This window comes from Euwallacea fornicatus, chromosome 13 (assembly GCF_040115645.1).
Source record: "Euwallacea fornicatus isolate EFF26 chromosome 13, ASM4011564v1, whole genome shotgun sequence".
NCBI lineage: Eukaryota > Metazoa > Arthropoda > Insecta > Coleoptera > Curculionidae > Euwallacea > Euwallacea fornicatus.
The window spans coordinates 2139268-2164861 of record NC_089553.1 but is presented as its reverse complement, the minus strand read 5'-3'; the positions used below and the strand labels follow the sequence as shown (position 1 = coordinate 2164861).

The 25594-nt window shown below is 36.8% G+C and overlaps 3 protein-coding genes and 2 long non-coding RNA genes across 5 annotated transcripts; 3 read left to right on the top strand and 2 right to left on the bottom strand.

Annotated features, from left to right (window-relative positions):
• Nucleotides 1-291: 291 nt before the first annotated feature.
• wgn (wengen) lies at nt 292-19936 on the bottom strand. Its single transcript, XM_066289148.1, has 5 exons — nt 19750-19936; nt 15261-15565; nt 14636-14856; nt 1918-2079; nt 292-1086 (listed from the first exon to the last, which is right to left on the bottom strand). The coding sequence occupies exons 1-5, from the start codon at nt 19771-19773 to the stop codon at nt 1007-1009; spliced, it is 792 nt and encodes a 263-aa protein (XP_066145245.1). The 5' UTR covers nt 19774-19936; the 3' UTR covers nt 292-1006.
• Nucleotides 19937-20028: 92 nt separating this feature from the next.
• Nucleotides 20029-20597, top strand: LOC136342892 (uncharacterized). Its single transcript, XR_010732708.1, has 3 exons — nt 20029-20168; nt 20253-20403; nt 20461-20597. It is a non-coding gene; the product is annotated as an uncharacterized lncRNA (long non-coding RNA).
• A 606-nt stretch (nt 20598-21203) lies between these two features.
• On the top strand, nt 21204-23206 carry LOC136342940 (mitochondrial import inner membrane translocase subunit TIM44). The gene is made up of 5 exons (XM_066289247.1): nt 21204-21526; nt 21582-22023; nt 22098-22245; nt 22299-22577; nt 22633-23206. The coding sequence occupies exons 1-5, from the start codon at nt 21476-21478 to the stop codon at nt 22964-22966; spliced, it is 1254 nt and encodes a 417-aa protein (XP_066145344.1). The 5' UTR covers nt 21204-21475; the 3' UTR covers nt 22967-23206.
• Nucleotides 23207-23303: 97 nt separating this feature from the next.
• On the bottom strand, nt 23304-24071 carry LOC136342942 (uncharacterized). Its single transcript, XR_010732718.1, has 2 exons — nt 23760-24071; nt 23304-23693 (listed from the first exon to the last, which is right to left on the bottom strand). It is a non-coding gene; the product is annotated as an uncharacterized lncRNA (long non-coding RNA).
• A 28-nt stretch (nt 24072-24099) lies between these two features.
• LOC136342941 (INO80 complex subunit C) lies at nt 24100-24822 on the top strand. Its single transcript, XM_066289248.1, has one exon. It carries the CDS (start codon nt 24246-24248, stop codon nt 24600-24602), a length of 357 nt encoding a protein of 118 aa, XP_066145345.1. The 5' UTR covers nt 24100-24245; the 3' UTR covers nt 24603-24822.
• Nucleotides 24823-25594: the final 772 nt, after the last annotated feature.

Sequence of the window (25594 nt, the reverse complement as noted above, 5' to 3'; positions counted from 1 at the left end):
TATTTGCGGGACCATCACGAAAGCATGTCTGTCTCTTTCTGTCTTGCGGAGTAATCAGACGGTACATATAGCCTAGAAACGTTGATTAGGGCGCCCTCGGCTGGCGTTACGACACAACTAATCATCAGATTAGTTGTGTCTAAAACTTCAGGAGCGTATCCCTCAGTTAAAATAATGAAATAGACGAGGTGTAGATTATGTAGACAACAATTCCAATATTATGTTCGATCATTTTTAATCGTTGAATTAGGATTTTCTATATAAATCACGAGAAAAATACAAACACAGATATTGTAGAGCTTAAAACTGTTGCAGCAAGTGTAATTTATTTATACAATTTTAGTTTACAATTTTAATATTAGATGCCTAGTTTTACACATATATTCACGTCTTAATTACACTCCCACGAGCTTTGCATTACACTGAATAAGATTAATTACCAAAAGACGAAGCCAAAATATACAGGAATAATCTTCTTTCACAATGATAAATAAATGGTCCAATTTTCCCAATGGGGGGTCCGCTCGCTTCTCCCAAACGTTCCAGTGTACACAGACAGCCATTTAATGGCTGAAAAGCTTATTTACAATCATATTACAACTTACCAAAGAAAAATAAATTATTTAATTATAGGTACGTTATTATTGTTAAGTCTATGATACTAAAAATCACCTATTATACAATTTCAACAATATGTTTGGTCAGCTTGCAACCAGTGACATCAAAAGCAAGTATGACTATAAATACCGATATGTATGGTTCCGGCTAATGGCTAATACATACATAAATACTTAAAACTACAATCAAGGAACAATGAAATTATTAACAACGAAAATATGTATTTGTTCGTATTAATAAATAATAACATATGCAATCTCATGTTACCTACATTATTGTGCATACAACTTTGTACTCTCCACTAAACTACCAATTCTTATGTTAAGTGTGATTAACCCTTAGAGATTAGTCACGCACTACGTGAATGGTTAGATTTCGACAAAATTCTTTACTTTTTCGACTTGTTTTCTTCGATGTAGACGTTGCCTTTTGGTCTGGAGCTGCTGTTTTTTTCGTCTTCTTTCCGAACTGTAACAAAACAAGATTTTCTTCAAGCCGACACATAAATAGGGCTTCTACAGGAAGCAGTCGAAAGTGTCACATGGTCTGTAGTAAGTTATTTCGAAATGATGCTAATTACGTGAACCGCACACTTCCTGCCTACTCGAAAACTCACCGACTGTTTGGAATTTAACGGAAACTTTTTAGATGGCACCTGGTCGAGTAAAAATTTTCGTCGAAATAACCGATAGCACATGCACCTACATACATACATTTCGAAGTATTCAAACGAAACATCTGGTGAAGATTAAAAAGAAAAGATAATTATGTACTAATTGGCGTTTTTTAACTGTCGGGTTACAGCCCATCATAGTTAAAATAATTCGGTAAAAGACAACAAATACTGAGTTTTGTATTTTTTCTTTGAGAGTTGAGATTTCTAATAACGTTTGTATTTTACGACATCTATTTTAAGAATGCTAAGTGACCAGAGCATCAGAGTAATAAACCTGAAGGAAAGCTTAAATTTGTATTAGCAAAATCGCTAAAATCCTTCTCATTTTGGATGCGGCAAAAAAACCTTTAGAAATGTTCGTTGAAGAAAGCGTTGAAATGCTGCAACGAAATTGAATTTTTTGCGGTTCAGTCTTAAATTAATTTCGCATCAAACGGAACGGTGCTATGCAGGCAATGAAAAAAGATTTATTGCCTAAAAATACGTCTGAGTTAAATTTAAATATACAAAGGGCGATGTTATAGGGCCGCATCCCTTGCAGTCAGCCAAAACAATATTATTTCTTTGAGGACCACGTGTTTCCGACTTTTTCTCTTTAGTTTACGGTATTTGATTGGACTTACCGCTGAGCAGTTGTTCCAAATAAACACATCTGGTGTTCAGATAGTTGGGATCCCCCGTCGAACTCGTCGTAAGAAAACCGGAACCTTCGCCTTCTAGAAACTCACATTTCTCCGTCGAGGAAGCTGCCATTAAGGAGAGACGGGCGGAGAGTTCTTCAACATCTAGATAAAAAAATTAATTATTAAATAATTGAGGTGTATGGGACGGCAATCAATCAACCTGACCAGTTCGCGTTATACCAACTGTCATCAATTCGAATTCAAGTGGGAGCTATGGAGCCGAGGAATTTTAATTTGTTAACATATTCGGGGGTGCAGTTTGAGGCCGATAAATCATTATTTTTGTACTTTTACCACCTACTTCCGGTCGCAATATCAAACAAATAAAGTTTCCAATTTCCTGTCGATTTTGTTTATGACGATTGATATTTAATCAGCGAATGTTTAGGTTGGGATAAAAATAGCCGAAAAACTATTAAAAATTATTTTTAAAAAATTTTCAAATAATGGAATCATAAGAGAAATTTTTCTTGATTAAATGGCGAAATAAAATTTGTACATTTATGTACATTTACTTACGTTACGTATATACTGAACTGACATATCCTAATGTAGGCTAATATCAATAGCTGCGCTTCTAGACATTTGAACACATTTAATTTCAATTCGGAGATTGCGAGATTGTAATTCCTTCCCTGAAAATTAGATTCCATAAAAGATACCCCTCAACAATCCATTATGTTGATCATGATTTCTACATTAAATAATGTTCTCCTGTATATTTTTCTCTATTTGGAACACCGGTGCTTTTTCATTAATCTTAAAGGGCACCTTGACTTATTCGTATTTTAATTAAGTTTTCCAAGTATAATGTGTATCCTTTATTATATTCGGTAGTTAAATAAAACATCTATTATTGTTTATTTAACATTAAGACAGCGTCTGCAAGCAAACATTACAGTTTTCTATAGAAAAATAGTAGTACTAAATACTCTATTGCTCGTTTTCTGTTACACACTTTGGAAAATCTATTGAGCGTTGCCGCAACAGTCCGATGTAACTTGCACAATGATAATTATTTTAGGAATTACTACCTACATAATGTTCATAATAATTGAATGCTTTTGAGTTTTGACTAGGTCGTTTTGCAGGATGTTTCTAATGATATTTTGTTAGCAATTAGCAGCCTTTAAAGTTGGTAATATAAACAAACCGGTCAATTTGCGTTTATACAGAATGACGAGAAGTACGTGCTAATTAATGACAATGATCACTAGCTGGTCCGAGTTATGAAAAAATATCCATCAGCTTTTGTTTAAACATTAGCAGCTGTAAGTAGATGTTTGATACATACAGGTACCGTGATGGATTTTTAAGCGGTTTACGTCACACCTTTATTGTTATCAACCGTGTTTTTACGCTCATTAAAAGGCAACTCTGTCATGGAATGGTCGCTTAACAACATAACAATATCGGAAACGCATTTGTATTTGCTTTTACATCACAAACAGTTCCTGAAAGGTAGTTTCGGGTAAACTTTTCGCGGAATCGGCGAAACAAATATCCAGACCGACTTAAAATAAAATCAAACATCTGGCACAACTTCACGTTCCACGTAAATATTTAGGCTGACCGGTCAAAGCTGGGAAATCTATATCATCCCGATCCACATGAGCAACAACAGGTATATACGTAAACAACAAAGTAACCAGATATGCACATACTTTCCTAACATTCAGAGAGGAAGGAACTCGAAATTTGGGACATGAGATCCGGATTGTCTCTTTCGCAAAGGCCTATTTGCGTTGGAAACGTTCCAGAAATAATCTATAGTTTCGCCTATAGTCCTATTTTCAAGATAAAAATATACAACCCTAAAAATAACCAGGACAGGTTACTCAAGCCCCTGTGACAGAGTTAAATAGCAAAGCCTGGTGGCTTTTAGAGCAGGGGAAAAACGATATTGATATGCTGCATAATTTCCTCGTAAAATGCACTCGCAGTATTGCAATTAAGCGAACCCTCGTGAAATTATTAAAGCCGAATTTTAAGGAGACAATTATATCAATGACTAGTACAACATGCGTGATCATCAAGCTTTGAGTTAATTAGTCAAGCAGCTCACGTGTCTCGATGGTGGCCTCGCCGACAAAGAGGAAGTGTCGATATTGATTAAGTCCCCATATTAATAACTTCCATCGGTAAAATAATGCCTTTCTCGTAGTTTTTCTCCCCCAATGCCTTCACGTATGCAGATAGGCCCAGTCAAAATTCGTGGATCGAAAAACGAGGGAAGAGTCGTAATATCCAATATCAATAAAAATATCCGCTCTATAACGCGTTAGGTATCCCATTAAAACCATCGTGAAACGGAAACTAAAAAGCCATAATTCATTTTTTGTGTGAGTATAATTTTTTATTTTTAGCCAGCTGGAATAGCTGAGATCGGTGTTAAGTTGTAGGTGCGCGTGGAAAATAGGAAACCCGGCAATAAAACACTACATTATCGAGTTAGAGTTTCTTGGAGAGGACATTCGAAGCGTAACAGCACAACTTTTTGGGAAAAGCAGGACGCTTTTCTCCCTGAAACCACCAACACCAACGCAGAGTAACGCACCAAATATTGGAAGGGCCTAAGCGTGTCAGCAAATGTCTTTAATATGAATATCTTAGATAACTAACGCGAAGACGGATTACTCTTGTGGAAAAGCCCTGGAAAAGGAAGATGCCGTTCCATCGATTTCGAACAAAGTCTATGCTTGAATTGCTCTTTCTTACAAAGTTATGAGGGGAAATTTCTCAACTGCGATCAGGTCAAGCCGTCCAGTGGTGGACCTAAAAGCAAATGGTTCTCTGTGCAAAGCTTAGCTCGGGACCCTTCCCCCAAAGAAAAGGCGACAAATTGCAACTCTTTAAACATTAATTACAACGCGAAAACATCAATATTCAAATTACACCCTCACTTTTCTTGTTGCACATTTCCCCGCATTGTCCCCTACACTTTTTACGTTTCAGCTCACTCCTATGTGCTCCCCAAACCACTATCCGTACTGTTGGAGATAATTTTTACAAGCAGCTCTATGCTTCAAATCTGATAATCCTTGCTGAGTGCAACATGCATGCAATGCATGTAAATTCAAGTTCGTAAAAATCCAACCTCTAAAGCCAGAAAATTACGAATACAGTATCCGTTTTTGTGAAGCAACTTTGGTATGCAAACAAGAAGACCTCAACTTTTAAAAAAATATAATTTAATCAGGCCGAGCCAAGTTTGCCAGAAAAGGCTTTGTCAATGAACTAAATAAACACTTCTCGTTCGATCGTGGTTCACATGTGTTTAAAGAAATTGAATTTCAAGAAAAAGTAAGTTTTCTGTCTGCCGACGGCCATTTAAAATGTGCCGTTAAATTCCGTCAAACAAAATATGGCACTAGAAGAATATCGCCAATGTTGTTTCTATTCGAGCGGAGGTAAAATCGCAGCCCAGAATTGAAAAGGGAGCTTTTCGAAAGGTGTAATAACAGCTGGTTTAAGCATTTAGTTCCATGAAGTTGGCCTGCTCGACCTCCCGATCTTAACCCCATCGATTTCTACTTTTGGGGTAATATGAAAAAACCAGTTTACACGGCATCAGTAAAGGGGAACTGCGTCACCGTGTAGCCAACTGTCTTCGCTAGCTTGATACGAATTAGAACCAGAGGATCATAAATTAATCTATAAACGTGCACATTTTGAATACAATGATGGTCATTTCGGGCACCTCTCGGGTTTGCGAATATAAAGGGTGTTATATTATAAAAGTGCACTTAAAGCAGGTTGAATGTCTAAGGGCATTAATTTCGAGCCACTATGCACAGGACGGAACCGCTTTTTCTACATGGGGCAAATTCGCAGACCTTTTTGAAACAATCTCCATAATTTTGTGCTCTGGTGAATTGATGTATATCGCGTCGTAAGGGGGCTCTTATTAAGGTCTTACATTGGACAAAAAGAGGAATGTTACTTAATATTTCGCAAAAGTTAAATTATTATTAACAGAAATGCTCGGTCATACGTTTTTCCACCACTGGTATCATCTGCACCTATTGACTTTACCAAGGCTTTCGGTCAGCTGGATCGCTGCACTTTATTATATAAACTTCGTCACGCCTTCGCTTTCTCCGATGGGCTTTGCCGTCTATTTCAGCTCACTGAACGTCGGCAATTTGTTGAGGTCGGAAAGAGACACAGGCCTCGGTTTTTCACTCTCAGTTATGAGATCAGAGTAAATCAGAGGTGCACTCTGGCACCTCAGCTTTTTATTTTGGTCGCAGATGATTTATTGTGCAGCATTTACCTTCGAAGAAGCTTAAAATGTTGTCCCACATCAAGTCTGTCAAAAACTCTTTATCACCTATGTGAAAAATTAATGGACGGGTGGTGCTCTTCCTTCCAACGGGCTCCACTGGAATGCGGTACACACGGCACGATATTTATCTATGCTTCTTCTTATATGTGGAGAAGATGGCATCCGCAACTGTTATTCGTATATTCGCGATTTGATTGGATAAGTTGGAAGTTTTTCGTGAATATTTCCACCATACGATTAACTCTTCCACGCATTTATCAGATCTGGAATGCGTTCCTGTTGTGTTGGCTCACTTTCTGCCACTAAATCGATTCCAGAAATATTTATTAAATCTCACGTGTTTCGCATCGACGCACCATTTAACACTTCCATTTTCAAGAAGCGCCCTTTCCCTAGAAAATCTCTGAAATTTCAATTCAAAGCACTTGACCATCTCAATTGGAGGGTGTGGGGAGCAAACAACGTACAGCAGTGGTCAAAAGTAGATATACAAATAGAATTATCCAATTAAATCGTGCATATGTTAATTGATCTGGTTCCTTTGCTCGTGTGTTATTTGTCACAAAACACGTTACAAGAAATAAGAAACAAATTTTCATAAAATTACTTTATTGTCGATAAAAAAAATCTTGGGAATTTGCCTGGTCAAAAGTAAATAAACAATTTAAAAATGAAAATACAAACATAACGATTTCCTTTAAATTATTTAAACAATCACTTGGGATCTTTCCCAAGGCACTAATATTTGGGAAAATACTCATTATTGTCAAGGACTACCGGACATCGACAAAACATCGATTCAATTTGTTCAATATTGCTGGATCAATATTTTGCCACTTTTCTTGTATTTCAGTACACATTTCATCGCAATTTCAACAGTATTTATCTCTTAAGCCTTGATCAACAATTTGCCACATCGTTTCTATGGGATTCAGATCGGGCGACTGGGAAGGCCGCGTCAAAATCGGCACTTTTTCTTCTTCAAGAAATCGTTTTACGAATTGTGAGCATTGTTTGGGGTCATCATAGTGTTGAAAATGGAACCTCAAGGGTAAACTGTCTTCAACGTAAGGTAACATGATATTCTGAATTATATTCCTGTACGCAAATCTGTCCACGATTTCATTGATTCTCTGTAGTGGGCCAATAACAAAACAGCTGAAACGTCCCCACATCACTACCGATCCTCCTCCATGTTTAACCATGGGTCTAGTGTATTTAGAGTTTGGTCCCTGACCAGTGGGACATCTAACGTATTGAATGCAATAGGAATTAAACGAATTGAACTTGGATTCATCGCTCTAGCAAACTCGTTCCATAGCCTGTTTGAGCCACCAAATATGTTGGCTAGCAAATTCCATTAGGGCCTTCCGGTTTTTCTTATCGAAAAGAGGTTTTTTTGCTGACCAACGTGCAAATAGTTTCTCTTCAACTGACTTTCGTTTTACAGTCCTCGAAGACACAGAAACTCCGAAAACTTTCGCCTCAGATCGAATTTTCTCAGAAGACACGAATGGATTTTTCGTACTAATAATATTTACCTTTCGCTCATCTCTTTTGCTTAGTTTCCTAGGTCGTCCAGTTTTTAGTTTCGTGTTAATGGATCCAGTTCTTTGATATCTTGTTATCATAACCCAAATACTGCCTTTTTTTAGCATCGAACCTGCGGGCAATTTGCATTTTCCGCCCAACCTCGTTAAAAGCTTTAATAATTCACACACATTCAACACTTTTAAATCAGTGGACACTTTTACATCACGAGACATGTTCTAGACTGTAAAGCAAATGCAAATTGTACTCATATTTTTCCGATATCGTAAGAATTTAAAATAAATTCACCTGTTTTTACCACGTCTATCTATTTTTGATAAGGTGGATTCCAAAGATTTGTTTTTTTTTTTAATTGACAATAAAGTAACTCTATCAACATTTTTTGTTTATTATTTCTGATAATGTGTTTTGCGACAAATAACATGGGCGCGTGGGAAACAGATCAATTAACACATGCATGATTTAATTGAAAAATTCTATTTGTCTATCTATTTTTGGCCACTGCTGTATGTCCTGCGGACAAGTTTCTGAGCTAGATGAAGCACACGCCAGGACAAGCCCTGTTCTTCTCCCATCTTGCAATTCGAATTTGTAGCAATAACTCGGCACATTCTTCCTTTTTCCGCCGATAACTTGCACGCATATCAATTCTATTGTTCTCTATAAAATAGCGGCAATAATCTGAAAACTAACAAAATGTGACAATCCACGTATTTCCCCATACCTTTCGACTATCCATTACTCCTGCAGAACATTTTCCTCCAAGGTCTTCGCGGACCTTCCACCTTCTTTCTACGTTCTTCTTCCGTGTGTTGTGTCGGTTTCGGGCCATGAGGTGTAGACTGGCCTTAGAAGGGAACAAACAAATTCTCACCTTATTTCATCCGTTTTCAATTCAGGCCTCGTTGTTTAGGCCTTTGACAAGTTAAATATTTAACTTCTACAACAACGGTGTAGCGAGAAAATCCCATCACTCCGATTTGATTTATAGGGGGATATTAATTTCCTGGCGATTTTGTTTTTTAGATCGTTAGGTTTGATTGATGATTTATGGACTATCCAGATTAATTGAGCATTGAAACTTTTTGCGTGTAGCTTAACTCCTGGAGTGACTTCGCATAGGGGCTACATATCAGTTTTCTTTCCCATAAAGGGGAAATAAGCACGTGCACGGTCCATAAAAGCAATAAGTCAACATACGAAGCCAAAAACAATAAGCTGTTGGACAATGTATTTTGTGGTCAGTGTTGCGGTTAAGCCAATTACTAATTAATATATTAGATGTCTGTTGTGCATGTTAAGCTTTGAATAATAACGACGTGGCAGGCACATTAGGTGGAGGAATAAATAATGCCCTAGGACTGATGGGGTGCTTGAAAACTTCGAAACTCACTTGCTCGTTCCACCTAAATGATTTATTATTGCTGTTTTAAGGTGACAAAAACCTTAAGTCGTTTTACACGTACACTCGCAAGGTTTTTGAGCAATAATTCCATTACAAAAGCAATTTCACGATTTTCTATGGTTTTTCTAGGATTAATCTCACAATCGGTTACGGAAACCGCTCAGACGTGACCACTTCCAATCACACTCAATTTTATAGATCGTCCAGCAGCATTTTTCTCTTCTATTTTCGGTTAACATTGACTTCACAAATAAATTCCCGGTACAGTCGCTCATATGGTCGTTGAATACAAAAATTCGAGTAGTAATTTCCCAAGGATGTATGTAAATCGTGTTTTGAAGAACCGAGATATCGGCTTTTCTTTGAACTTTTCTGTTGCGACACCCAACAATGGCACCATTCCTCCTTTGAATTAATATACTATTATGCACGATGTTCAAAGTCGAAGCTGAAGTGGGACAATAAACTTGCAGATACACACATACAATCTAAATCTTATTCGGAGAATTACCGGTTGACACTGCTGGTTAAGTATTTCGGTCAGGTAAGCTTGCAAATCAAAATTCACGCGGTTTCTACAAGAATATTATACGATCGGGGATTTTAAATCTGTTTGGCAGAATCTTGTGTAAGAGACCAATGATTGAACGCAAATTACATGTTCCTGGCAAAGTTATCAACAAGTTGATAATTTGACTTTTAAACTTACAAACGGAACGCTATCGCATTGCAAAGTGTCGGGGAAAAACTGTCGTAAATTTAACCAATGATTAAGAACATCGTTTTAAGCAAAAATGTTCCTTGCGACAGGGATTCAAAAGTTAATGGGTTAAAAAAAAAAACAAAAAAACTGCCAATGTTGGTAACGGAAAAGCAATGTTGGGGTTAAAATTTTAATTAAATATTGAATAACGTATCTAACCGATATTGATTGTTTGACGTGTAACAAAAAAAGTTAAAATTATTCAACGATAATACTGTCAAAAGCACTTTAAAACTTAATTAATAACTAATAATATAACTTAGGCGGTAAAAGCAAACTTAAGCGCCAACGTTGCCCTTTAAAGGGTCGCCCAAGTTAGCTGTGCGGGTGAAGCGATAAAGCACTGCATTTGCAGTAAAGAGGTATCGGAACCAAAAAACCGTATAAAAATGTATACGTAGTTTACAGGGCTACTTAGAAAGCATTCAAAATGAAATAAAAACGATGCGACGTTGCCAATCCTCAAAATATATTTTTTTGTTTTCCGGTAATATGATTATATTGACGACCCCCGTGTTAAACGGAACTTTTTTGTCCAAAATAATGTTCTTAATTACTTGTTAAATTTTCGAAATTTATTTCCCTGCCGCCCTGTATATTACACATCAACGAAATGATGACTGACACATGATTCACTCAGCTGGATCGTCTTTTTTTTTGCAGATATATTTCCGGAACCCCCGAGACTGTTCGGTTTGGTGCACAGAGATCTTGGGCTCGAGTGGGACTATTTACATGCTGCTGGCAAAATTATCAGGACGTTGATAATTTAGCTTCTAATATTACGACTGAAACGCTCTGGCAACGTACATATGTACACGAGCAAAATAAGGACATAGAATCACTCAGTTGTATTAGTTTTTGATGACGATATGAAAATGAAAAATTTTCTTTGGGTTCGCACTCTGAATAACGAAATAAAAAGTTGATCGCCCTCGGGAGTTTTCTTCAGGCTCAGTTAGATTTGCATTTGATTTATTCAATCTTATTCATTCAGTTACCACATTGTTGCATCAAGCTCACACATAGATTATGGCCCAGTTCGACTGGTATCGTGGTATCTAAAGTCGTAGTTTTCAAGTGGGAGAAGAAGCACTAATAAAACTATGTGATGGTGAACTTCTTAATTGATTTCAGGCTGATTTGGAAACGGTATCGCGGAGATTCAAGTTGGAAATGATGTTCACCGGAGGATTTTGAACGAAATCTGGAACGTGTCATATGGCCACTGCTTCAAATACCAATTTCCAGATATGTTTATTGCTAAGCACTACTGGATCGATAAGAGCCGAACAGCCATTTCAGACCACTGTCAAGACCCAGAAGGAACTTTTCGAAGTGCCAGCGGATTCGGGATTTTCCTCAATTTTTAAACCGGAAAATCTGGCAACTAACTGCTCCAACTTCTCCAGTATAATTAACTCTTCTTTAGGGAGTTAATTCCTGGTAATATTCAGCTTTCTCTAACTCGTTCGTAGGTTTGTTTATGTCGTAAATCATCTCCTTTTAAGGGGTGTAAAAAGGAGTTGGGTGTTTGCCCTCATCTTCGATTGGACGGTGAATAAAATGATCTGCAGAATATTTTTTCCAACAAATTTCGGGAGTTTCTCTAGTTCTGTAATTGCTGAACTGTCCAAGCTGCTCTTGTAAATCTGCTAATTTTTTTTCTAAAAGCTGAAATTATGGTTTCGACCTAAGCTGGGAGGTCCTTGAGAAGACAGTTTTACTTGTACTCCCTATCTCTGTATACTCGTTATTATCTTTTTAAATTTCGAAAAATTGGGGAAGTTCTGGTAACCACTGGTTTTCAAAAATATTAAAAGATCACAATTTCTAGTTTTCACACCGTATGTGGCCTGTTACGAAAGCCTCGTAGTCGAACCGTGACCTGCATAAAGTCACTCAATGTTCGGGGTGTCTCTAGAAGAGTTTATCTCAGTATAATTAGCAAGTGAAAACGTGTATATACTATAATATACAGGGTATCCTAAAAGTAATGAAACAAGGAGCAACGGCAGATTCCTGTCATCAAAATACAAGGATTCGGGGCAATTCTTGTATTCTGAAAGTTATTATTAACAAAGATATAGGGTGTTAAAGTTTAAATTTTATTATTTATTTTATTTCATATATTCACAGTGTTTTGACTTATTGTACTGAAAATTGTTATACGAGGGTGTTTCAAATGTGAGAAACAAGCTAGTGCCGTCGGTTTTATTGTAGTTAATAGGGGACGCCACTTGAAACGGTCTTGGTTAGTTAAGAGTTTAGTGCCGTCGGTTTTATTGTAGTTAATAGGGGACGCCACTTGAAACGGTCTTGGTTAGTTAAGAGTTCTATTTTTTACGTATCTCCAGCAGTTCTGTCAATAAAAAATATTATTCTATGCAATATTTTAGACAAAAAAAGATATACCTGTTAGCAATATCAAAACTAGACTGGTTTCGACATATTTATATACTGTGCCATACTTATAACACAGAAAAACTTCAATTGTAATAATTTTAAAGAAAAAATTGATAATGACTCTGACAAGTTATCATTCTGCCACTGACAAATCGGTATTCAATTTAAAAATGGCGCTCATATGAACAAAGCACGTGACTACTGACTTCGTTTGACTTCGCCAGCTCTCGGTTATGTTCGAGAACCGCATATATGAACGTTCAAAACGCTAAAACTAGCAAATATCTCGAAAACGGACAAGTTTTGAGACTACTAATAGGTACACCTTTTTTTAAATTTAGAATGTTAAACAGAATAATATTTTTATTAACAGGCCGATTGGAGATGAATAGAAAAAAATTAGAACCCCTTTAACCAGCCAAGACGGTTTCAAATTGTACCCCCTATTAACTACAATAAAATCGACAGCATTGGCTTGTTTGCAATGTTTCTGTACCTATCATCCGATTTGATTGATTTTTAGTATTTTTGGTTGAATTGTAGGTCAATTAATCAACAAGGCATGATGTTATTCACCACGTCCGTAGCTTTTTCGAGGGAGTTTTTGTCATTGTATACCGGGTGCAACAAATGCACGCCATTTTGTTTTCTAAATATTGAAGCCCCATAGGGATTATTCCACTGTTTAAAAAATATTTCAATTTAAATCACTTTCGAGGCATATTTTTACGTAACGTTATATATTTTTGGGCCACTTTTTCAACGTTGATAATAAAATAGTTATGGATATCTGGACATAACTATTCTTATCTTGTTGAAATCAGATCATTATATCACTTATTCCGTATGGTGTCTGACTCTCGTTTAAAATTTCCTACGAGAGTTGTTAAGGAATCTGTTATCTCAAGATGACAATCCTCAGTTTTATTAAATTTTAATTTCTCAATAAAATTAAATTTAAAGATCTTAGAACACTCGACTCGGCTTTACGGAAAACTAGAAATTGAGCCTGAGTGTTATTGATCGAAATTCGGGTTTTTAATATTAAACTAACTTCACGTTAAAAGTTAAGAGTACATTAATAATTCGGCCCCTAAAGAATAGTTTGAGCAATTCCAGATAAACAAACTATTGGATGCGTCGAGAATTTCGATAATCTTTTGATGATTTATCGATAAAAGCGCAATAATTGGCAAACATGTGTTTAAAAGACGTAAACAAAAGCATCAGATATGTCCACGTCTAGACAGTTAAGAACCAAACCTTTGCCAACATAAAGAGCCCAAAATGGGTTTATCCTTGCTTGGAAGAAGGCCATCTTGTTTTGTTCAGTCAGCCTAGTTAGTACGCAACATGTGACTGGGTACTCCTTTTACAGATTATTTATTACGAACTATCAATCCGCTTTTGGTTTTGGGAGACATCGCGATGGTATTCGTAGTACCACCAAAAATATTAATGAATGACTGCAATGAGACTGCGGAATGGTGGCATTTTGTAATCTAGACCTTTTTCGAGGCAGATAGGAAGGTTCGGCGTTCTTGTTTACGTTGGAGTTCCAGATGTTGAAAATATGAATGATTGTTTACATGTAGCACGCGTGTTTAAAACCATAAAGCCGGAAATGAAGTTCTTATAACGACGTGTTCGCTTTTACACAGGAGGAAATTGTCCAAGCAACGTTGCCTACCTTAATATTAATTAAAAAAGGATAGTACCATAATACGTCACCTTCAAATACTTTTTCTTTAATGGTCCGTAACAAACTTCCGCCATTTCATTCAATTACCTTTTTCCAACCGCACTCGATCGCGCACACACATGATACCGGCTGGGTTGACCTCTATAAACCTTCAAATCGACGTTTATATTATGCAACGAAAATTGCACTGATTGCCCTTTATTGTCATTTTTCACGGCGCAATTGAGACAACTCAAAATTGAGAAGAGAAGTTCATATAATTTTTACAATAGCGGATATTTTGTCGTCTAGAAGTCTGCAAATCAAATTTCAATTCGAGATAACTGGATTTTCGCATTTCGCCCCGAGATATCCGCCATTAATTGGCTTCGTTTAAAATTTTCCTTGTAAACCCGGATTCCAAAGGGAGGCTTTGTCCGAAGCCCGGATCTCGTAAAATTTTGTTTACGGCCCGGAGAAAAACGGCTCTAATTAATTAGAGATTAAAGGCGTATAAATTAGAACTAGTCCGAATGCGAACCAAAACTAAACCTCATTACTTACCGGCCTCAAAATTTTCCTTGAGCCTTCGCCATTGTCGGGCCTGATGCAAAGAATACAGGGTGATCACAAGAAAAAACAGGATGCAAGCGAACACTGCTGACGTCAGAGCGATCGCCTGCCAATCCCAGACCAGATTTTCTGCGCTCGAAAATGGAGCCTCCGAACTGGCGACGTCCATAGCCGCCGAGAGGAGACCGCCCCCTTTAACTGCATCCCCATGTCTGCAACAACAGAAATGAACATTTTTAAAACATACCTTCAAATTTGAATCCGCAACAGAATCTTTCTTACATCACTTTCCCCATGCCGTGGGCAGAGTCCCACCACTACTACACTGGGCAGAAACTGCTGAACTTTTAACATTCGAAACACGCACTTCTAATGAGCTAATCGTTCGTGCAAACACTAAATGGTAGGCCACCATGTACCACCGTACCAACCCGCTTGACCCACTTTAATCTCTGATTTTCTGTATTTTACCATTTAGCACCAATCGTTACGATGGAATGGCTAGAATAAAGCTATTGCTAGACCGATTGTGGTAGCGATTAAACACGGATGATTACCAATAGTTTATGTTTAACTACTACTAGAATTGAAAACATGAAAAAAGCAATCTTCTTACCTCCAAGCGGTCTCTCCATCCCTGTTTCGATGTCTGTCGTTTCGGTGCTTGTCATGATGATGCCGATGAGGATTCCCATCGTTGTTAATAAAAAGATCGTCTAGGTCACTAAGAGGGCCACAGTAAGTGTCTCTGTGCAATTCGCAGGGCCTTAACACTACCGTTCCAGGGGAACATTCTGTACAATTCATGCAACGCTGCCGTTGGGCATTCAGGTACTGTTTTGGGGGACAAATTGAGGCAAGAACAGTGGAGGTGGTGACAATTAGCAGGAGCAAAGATGGGGTGCAGGCTTCTACCTTTACCTGAAAAACAAAATTTATCTTTTAGAGAAATATTTTACAGTCCGGCGCTAAAAGTCTCAAAACGGCCATAATGAGAGAATCTCTCGCTCTCTCTCTCTCTCGCACTTGCGGGTGAACTCTATATGTTCGACATAATTTTTTGACAAGTAAATAGGGCCTTGTTGCCATTTAGAGAGACATGATTTTAAAAATCTCGATATTAATAAGCTACAAAGAATCAGTTTTTTATAGTAAATCCGTTATCATTAGTTATTAATGAAGTCAGAGGCATAGGGTTTTCATAATGCCGTGCCCTATGATTCTCTAATGAAAATCGACGGGGACAGACGAATCGCCGCCGCTTTGTATCATAAAGTTCAGTAGCGTAGTTGAAAAGTGCACAACTGAGAACAAAAATTTCATCAGACATTTGTTGATTATTTTTTCTCTTTGCACAAAATGGCGAATGCGAGTGTTATTTTTCTCGTCTAAAGGTACAATTTTTGAATTTCATATTGAAAGTTCATTGACTTTAGACCAAAAATAATTACACGGCTTCTTGATTTTTTCTTGCCAGACCATTAATTTTATTTATGTAGTTATTGTTCACTTGAACATTGTTTTTTTGGATGCCACTAATTGCGTTATCCTTGAAAACGGTCATGCCTAATGCCTGCGTCTTTCGTCAACCAAACAATGCTCCTTTTAACATGTCTGGTACTCAGTTTCTGGGTATGTTAATTCAGTATTCCTTAAACAGATTATAATGTATGAGATTCATACAATGACTGGTTTCCCCATTTTTTCCTTCTCTAACACCACATGTCCGCGATCTTTAGAAAACCCAAAGAAATGAGTCACCTACATATAATAAAACCTAAAGTAAAATATAGTAGCTCTCATGAAAGTTTATACAGTCCAGCACACGAGATTGCCATCTTAATGATTCAAGATATAGAAGCCATTTGTCTTGTATGTTATTATAACTGTAGATCTCGAAAGTGCTTATTATACCTTACGTGTGTAGTAAAGAGCAAACAACTTAGAATATCTGACATTTTTTGACCTCACGCAATTCCTAAAAAATCATCTTCAACGTGCACTTAGTAACGGACAATAGGACAATGTTCACATGTTAAAATTACCTGATCAACATATCTGTCTGAAGTGTAAATGTAAAAGAGATAGTAAAATATGGGGAGTGTAAGGTTTCAGTGGTATATTACCAGGGTTTCATACACTTCATTTTGTTAATAACAAAAGGTGCTTTCATCTCAACTTTTAAAACATTGCTTAACAATATCGAAGATTCTCTTCCCACATTAAACTTTCCATTTCCGCCCGTGATTTGCTCTCTGCAGTAAACTAAAGGAAGTGGTAGCTGTTAAATTGTGAAATTGTTATTTTTAACACTGACAATGGTAATAAACTACTACCGTATGCCCCACTGGACGTGTGTAGTTTTCAACCAGAAATTTTGCATGAAATGTGACCACTTTTACGTATTGCAACCGGTAATCGGACAGTAAGTCTTGAAGTTATAGAGGCATTTGACCCCACAAAGCAATCCTAATGGAGCCCATCTGTTGTCATTTCTTTTAATTTAAGACTGTATGGAGATTTAAACGATAAATAAACGAGTCCATTATTTAATTTTCTACATAGGGAGATTCTCTTGAGGACATTATGTCATCGGCTTAAGTGAAATGGAAATTACCATTCGCAATGGGAAGAAAAGATTTTTACCTTTAGAGTGTGTCAAGTGGTAAAATCTCTTGAAAGCCACCCTATCGTCTTTGCCTCAAAAGACCCGGTGAGGTGAGTGGGTTGAATATGGAAATCGAGTGGTATCAAAGTTTTGAAAGAGACAAACGCCCTTTTTGAACGCATCAGTCCCAGTAACAAAAACAATAAAATAATCACAAAAGACCGGTTTTTTGTAGTTATTTTTATTCGAGGATACATGACAACTTAGGGTGCTCTCCAAGGGGTTGTTCAGGAGTTTGATTTATTACAGAGGCGACGATGGTCATTCATTAAAGCTTGCAACTAAAGATAGCACCATTTTACTCTTTAAACCCTCCTACGCATAACTCTCACTTAGAGAACGGATTTTAATGTTTTGGAACAGAGGACAGAGGTCTCATGTCTGGCATAATCCTGCGCCTATGCCGAGAAATAATGTAAAAACCGTTTTTGGCAGGACATCATGTATAATTCACTCTCATAATACGAAAACGAACCCGAGTTGGCACACGTTTAATGTGCCGGAAAATCTGAAAAGAAAATCAAACGTTTTGTCTTCTTTGTTGTTCTATGTAACGACACGGAGCTAGTCCTATCTAGGTCACTCTATAGGTATTTATGTATCTTCCAATAAGCTGACCAACTTTCATTTTCTTTTCCGGAGGCTATTTATCAAGGGGAAATGGCCGTCCTCTCTCCCTATTCCTGTACCAGCAAGTAAGGGCCGAATAGGTGACTGACACGTTCAAGAATGGAGGATTTCTAGGAAATTAAGGTGGAAAGGATCGCCAACGTCAGGAATTTGCAAAATGAAGAATGTTATGAAGATGCATGTTCGGAATATCATTTATTCGGAGGTAGCACCCACACGTGGAGAAATTAAAACTCGTCATTAGCAAATAGCAACGGCGCGATATTCATCCGTCAAAATGACATGACCGATGCATTTGACTTTCATTTGAGTGTGAGAGAGACGAAAAACGTAGACTTAAAGTGCTAGGTTGCCGGACTTCGAAAAATGTCTTTATTCCATGAGATTTTTATGTTGACGCTTTCCATGAAACGTTAGAAGCGAAATGTGGTCTTAATATTATCCACCAAGCGAAGCCCATCAACAAGGCCATAAAACACCGACCAAAGAAAGAATAAAGAAACCAACTCCATAAAATCCGCATGGAACTAAATCTGGCGTGAAAGCGTGCTATGCGAGTATTCCAAGAGTATCTGCTTCGTCTGCCTTAGGTCTCGCCTGTTGTTATTTCATCTTTTTGTCATATCTTGCGAATCTATTTTGACTGGCTATTTTCAGCTTCCTAATAACACCCTCTATAATGGACGAACACACGCACAAAAATACCTTCAAAAGCGTCTCAAACCCGTTTCATCCACAATTAATTACGCTTTTAGTTGACTATATGTAGTTAGTAAGTTTAGTTTTGGCTTAATGTTCTGTGGGATCTACATACATAAAGAAAATGGAAATATGGCCTCATTTGAGCGACGGAGCGTCTAATTTGTTTGCCATTAGACGGGCAAGTTTAGTTGTGTGGGGCTCGGAGAGCCTTAACATAACATTGGATTATGTGGGCCTTAATGACTTGAAAATATCTTAAAACGACGCTTGAAATAAAAAGAAAACTATGCCTTGATATATAAACTCTTGAATAAAACCCATTCCGGCGAAAGCTCCGGAACGGTCAGTACTTCCTCTGATCTATTGAGAAGATTACGCTTCATAAAAGATAAACTTCATTCGCAACACTGACCATATGAATGTGCCAAGGAACATATTTCAGATTTGCGGAAATCACCCAGAGTTCATCTAAGCAATAAAAGGACTTTTACTCAAACGCACATATCTACAGAGAAATAAATAGGAAAACTATTTTGAAAAACGTTTTGTCCAGGTTTCTTTCGACCGCCCATTGTTCGTTTAATGACAGATGGTCTTCCTGAAGTCGGAGACAACTACTACACTCTTATCCTTGTCCTCCTTTGAAAGATTCAGTATAGGATGAAAGACGGATGAGAACGTAAGAAGCTTAGATTTAAAAAATTAGGCAACCGTCCAAAGCATTTGTCTAAAATTCAGATGACATACAGATTTTCTTTACTCCAAGAGAAGAAATCAATCGCAAAATTACAGAAATCGTTCGAATTCTGGCAACACTGTACTAAGAACATAGCATTGGTCATTTCTGTCGCACTCATATGTTAATTAAATATATACACCATGCCATTTTGACGAACGAGCATCGCATTGTTGCCATTTATGTGTCATTTGAAAATCTGGATATTCCATAAAGTTTTCAACTAGTTCGCTCGTTGGAAGAATTCAATGCCAAAAGTAAATCCACTTAGTGAACTGCAAAATTCAAATCTTTTAATTTAAAATAATTTGTTACGAGAAGTTGAATTTTCAAATCTTTCTTGCCATCTGAAACTCATTTTAACCTTACCCTAAAGGTCTTAAAATCCGCCATACGTCCAAGGAAAGATACCGTACTATAGGTCTATCGCAAAAAACGGCTGCTTCCGAGAACACTCGTGATAGGGAACAACATAATCTTTCCTGGATCGACTGCCGTGAAACTAATATGAACCCGGCTTTAGCTGAACGCAAACCATCCGATTCGACACGCAAAACGCGACTGGTTCGACGAAATCGAAAGCCCGCGCTATTTTCGAACCAACCACTGATGCGACGCGCAGGCGATTTAGCACCCACGAACGTAAAGCTTTAAATGCTAGTTTTACAATTAATTTTTAAATAAATTAATTAAGATTGTATAAGTCACCATATAGGATTTAGAATTTATCCAGAAACACTCTAATTTGTTGGTGCACGAAAACACCACTTTTAGAGCCAACATTGCCGGTAAGTATACTGCTACTTCCGCTTGTGACCTTAAATATTCTAATTGTATTCGATCGGGGAACGTTTGGTGCATATCAATTCAAGCCCGCACCACAAGCCTCAGTAATAGGAAAGCAAAGTTTCAAGAGCCCTATTCTATTCTTCATCTTAACAACGAGGACGTATATTTGATGATGGATTACTCCTTCAAACTTGAAATACATAAAGGCAGAGGTCTCGCATCAGGTGTTTAGTGGTTCGTATTTAGATTGCAGTCATTAATTTCTAGAGGTAAATTTTGGGTTATTCTTAGTGCCAGAACTGTATCCTACACTAGGAGGAATCATTCATGAATAGCAGACTGTTTGGCTCTCAGCCCGGTTGTAACTTCTAATTAAAATACGTATAAATGTGTATGCACATCTGGTTTGTCGCACTATAGAAATAGGTACAAAAGGTTTTTGGTTCTTTTGGGAGCAAAAAAGTAAAAACGGTTTGTCAAGGAGAAATTTCGACTTTTAATTATCAAAGACGAACCTATATTTAGAAATATGGACGGTGGCATCAAACTAACATAAACATATAAATATCTCGGCTCATAAAAACTAAGAAACTAGATTACCCAGAAGTATGAATGAACTTCTGCTTCTCATTTACTTTGGCTGATGGTTACTCAAACGTTCCACTTGGCATGAGAAGCTAAATTTAGCCAAACTAAAACAGATTGAGAAGCAGAAATTTATGCCTCATTGAGTTGATAAATGATCACTCTGATAAGAAATGTGTGGTACATCAGCGAAAAAATCTATTCAATTAATACTCATTTGAAAATTTCAAACGAACTATGAATTATTAAAAAAATAAAAACATAAGTACATCATATACATAGTCTACACGACTATGATTTTTCCCAATTTTTATCTTTGAATCTCCCTTCATCTACGCCTATGCTTCGAAAATATCTTATATTTTAGCATCAAACGTCACATACATGCTTTCTCTCTCTCATAAGTATATGTAGATAAAGAGAGAAAAACTCAAAGGCACGAACGATAAACATCGGCGACAGTGACAGACCCCACAGTCATGTAATTTGGCTTTGTCAAAAAAAAATTATTAAAAACCTAAAAAAAATGATTATTTGAACAAACTTTAGCTTTTTATTAGATAAACTCTTAATTTTTGTAAATAATCCTCTATAATTATCAAATATCGCTCTTCACCCCACAAACCAATTTTGAGGTTAGGCGCGATCAACTATCAAAAACGTGTCAGATTTCCGGCAAAATAGCCCTCCGAAAAGTTGTTACTACGTGACTTTCTGCACAATGCACCAAATAAGCAAACTCCTCCTCCTTCAGTCGACTGCCCGAAATGCCGTAAGTTTTCCAACTCAATCAGTCATAAATTGCATAATACATCAATGTCTTTTAGTTGTGTTACTACTCAAGAGAGCCCCAAAAAAAAACCACATTCTTATCCCGCCTTTATGACAACTTTCGAGATGAAATGAATAAAAACAAGGAAATGAAGGAATCTTTAAAGAAATTCAAAGAGGAAGCTGAAAAGTTGGAGCAGAGCGATGCATTAAAGGCTGCAAGACAAAAGTTTGAGAGTGTGGAAAAAGAGGCTGCAAAAGGGAGTGATGTTTTGAAAGAAAAATTATCTACAATTAGAGGAAAAGTACAGGGAGTCATCGACGAAGCTGGGAAAACAGAAATAGCAAAAAAAGCTGGGAAAATTACTGAGGAAATATCAAAGAAAACGCATACAATTGGAGAAAGAGCTCAGGAGATTGGTAAAACTGGGGCCTTTCAAAGCATTAGCAAAGCTACTGAGGCAGTTAAAAATGAAATTGATACCACTAGTATACAAGGTAATGCTGTAAGTTTTATTTTTTATAACAAATTTTAGTTTTATGGATTTTAATTTCATGGCAATTTTTATTAGGTAGAGTGTATGTAAGTCCTACAACACTGCGAAAAAGAACTGAAACTTGTTCAGTACTTAACCAAAAGTATTATGAACCAAATACTGAGGCCAGTGGGGTAGAACTACACAAAGACTCAAAGTTTTATCAATCATGGCAAAATTTCAAGTAAGTTTTCTTTAATTAAGAATCACTGAAGCTTAATTAAAAGAATATTTTAGAGATAACAATACATATGTCCATAAAGTTATGGACTGGAAACTGAAATATGATGAAAGTGAAAATCCTGTGATCCGAGCTTCTAAACTCTTAACAGATAAAGTATCAGATATTATGGGAGGATTGTTTCAAAAAACTGAACTATCAGAAACTTTAACTGAAATATGCAAAATTGACAATACATTTGACACCAAGAGATTTCTAAAGCAATGCGAAACTGACATTATTCCCAATGTTTTAGAAGCCATGACTAGAGGAGAGTTGGAGGTGCTTAAAGACTGGTAAATTTCATTATTTTACAAGACCCTTCAAGTTATTATGTTCTCTAATACTTAGGTGTCATGAGGGGCCCTACAACCTATTTGCAATACCAATTCAAGAAGCCTTCAAAAAGGGCTACAAAATAGAAAGCAAAATCCTAGATATAGACAGTGTAGATTTAGTCATGGGCAAGGTAATGGACCAAGGCCCAGTCCTCATAATCTCCTTCACCTCACAACAAGTGATGGTGGTGAAAGACATTCAGGGAAATGTAGTTGAAGGCGATCCAGACAAAATAATGCGTGTGAACTATGTGTGGGTTTTGTGCAGGGATATTACAGAGACAGATCCAAGAGCGGCATGGCGATTGCTGGACTTATCAGCCAGCAGTAATGAACAATTAGTGTGATAGGGATTGGTTTTAGATTTGGTATCAAAAACTGAAGAGGCCACGGTTTGTCTTTTTGTTGTTTTGTTGATAAGTCAAACCGAAAGTGATGTAGGACTGGGCAAGGTGGATGTGGAGATCTGATTGATATTACTTCAGATAAATGTGGAACTTTCCAGTTGTATTTTGTGGGTACAAATTGTAATTATTGTATAGCTTTTTAAGTTATGTGAAATATATATGATTCTTTTTGTAATTGAAGTGTTGACAAAGTTTATTTTATTATCAAATGTTTAAGGACAAAAGCCCATTATTTATTGAGGATTTGGCTTTAAGGATGGATTTTTAAATGCAAAAATAAGTAGATAATTTTTATTCCAAATATGTTCTTAATTTTTCAAGCTTTCAAGTATAGTGACATAAGTACATTTCTGCAAGGCACAAAATGAAGTCTCCATTCATAATGAAAATCCAGCTCCATTGACATGCCAAAAACTGCCTCATACGAGGTTGCCTTTTGATCATTTTATGTTCACTGTTAAAGTAACATTTCCTATTACATTTGTATTAAGAACCTAATTTGATATGAAAGAAAATGTCATTTCTAATTAATAAATCTAGTAAAATAGTTAGATCAATCCTCAAGTATAACCATTTTATACGTATATAAACTCTTGATTTGACCCGTCTACTCTTAAGTTCTCAAATAAATCAATGTTTCGGTGAAAATTAGGCTCTCGCGACATGTCTAAAGTGGGGATTTTCTGGCATGTTTTATATGGACACATACATAATTTAATATCGCAAGATTTACCTTTTAGCTTGCTCTTGATTTTACCACTTAGATGAGTGCCTGAAACTTAAAATCCAAAATCTGATGTAAACTGAATAAAATCTGGAAACGTCCAAAGCAAAAGGACCTATGAATATCTCACTGCAAAACTTTTTGAGATTTTGAAATAATTGTTGTGAAAGAAGGTAATGACATTTAATAGAGTAAGAAGGAGTAAAATTTTCTAGAAAAAATAAATAAATAACGAAGAATTCATATAAGACTTTTAGACAAAATAATAATTAACATGGAGGATGGTTACCGATATTCATTTGTCCTCCAAGTGCCAGTTGACGTTTTGATTTTGACATTCGACTGATTTGGTAGAGTATTTGCACTATTCCAATTTTTGAGGTTAAATCTCTTGTTATTACCGTTATAATTTATAGTTTATTTTCTCAAATATTCTCAAATACTAAATAAACTCAATTCTTCAAGTCCACTTTAAAATATGTCTTCACTATAGAGATGAACTCGGACCCTCAAACTCTCGACCAAAAGCCGGTGTTCAAATCTACTTCTTGGTTCCTCTTCAGGCAGGGTAACAAAAAACGTTCCTGGAAAGGTCTCAAACAAATTGTTGCGTCGGAAAAAATCCTTCCATGGGCCGAAAATGCCTTACACTATAGCTGTATTAACGCCCCACCATCATTCAAACCTGCTGAGAAGTTTTCTGACCTCTCTGGATTGGTCGCCCCATATACTGACCCTCAAAGCCGGTTGAGGTATGCCAATAAAGAAGAGTATGCCACAATTATTGACTTGCCTATGGATATTACGGCTGGATATTTGGCTTTACGAGGAGCCACCAGTATTGTAGGTTAAATAAAAAAGAAAAATGGTAGTAGTTAGCAGCGTAAAACTGTATTTAATGTGTTAAGGTTTCACAAAATGTTATTGGAACATAAGCATTTGTAAAATTTGTACTTAAAGACGTTACATATTAGGTAAAATATTAAATAAAATCCTTGTTATTTACAAAATGTTTTGCATGTTGTTAATAATGATTCCCATTTAGAGGATATAAAATACCCTTCAAAATGCAGGGTTCTAATGCATTTTCCTTAAAACTATCAGAATCTTTACATTTAATAGAACTGGAGTCTTCCTCAGAACTTGACTCTTTACCAGAACTATCCTCTGAGCCTGACTTATTCTCATCACTACCATCTGGTTCAGTACTTGACGAGTCTTTTCCGATGCGAAAGGAGAATGATCGTTATGGCCAGTACATAATTGTCCACTATTACTTTACATGACATCAATTTGCCACAAGTTTCTTCTTATCTTCCTGAAAACCACGTCAAATGGTTCACCGCAATAAATCACCGCAATTCGTCGATGCGTAATGTCAGCGAACTCACGTCATTTTGACATGATTCATTGGGATAGCTTTACTTTGCATATTGTAGAATTTCTTTTTCTAAATGTCCAGTTTTTTGTCCTAAATATATATTTCTTGGGACAATCAATTATTTTGGCCAATGCGATCGAGATACACCCCGATCGTATTAAACCGGCAGGGCTAATGGTAACTTTCAATCATCCAACAGATTGTGGATGGTAACGTTGTGACTAGTTTAAGACTTGTTTCTCGGATAGAGAATTAATCTTAACATTATTGCCTTAAAACGCTTCATATTTGAATTAATTGCTGCAATTGCAACTGTCTCAAGGTAGCGATAAGTGCATGGCTGTTGTATATCCGCGTGCAAGAAGTGAAGGCGACAGTTGGTGGCGGCCACTTGGTTGGACCCCCTACCATGGGATACCCCATAAGCGAGGAGAAAGGTTTTTAAGAGCGGTACCATGTTACA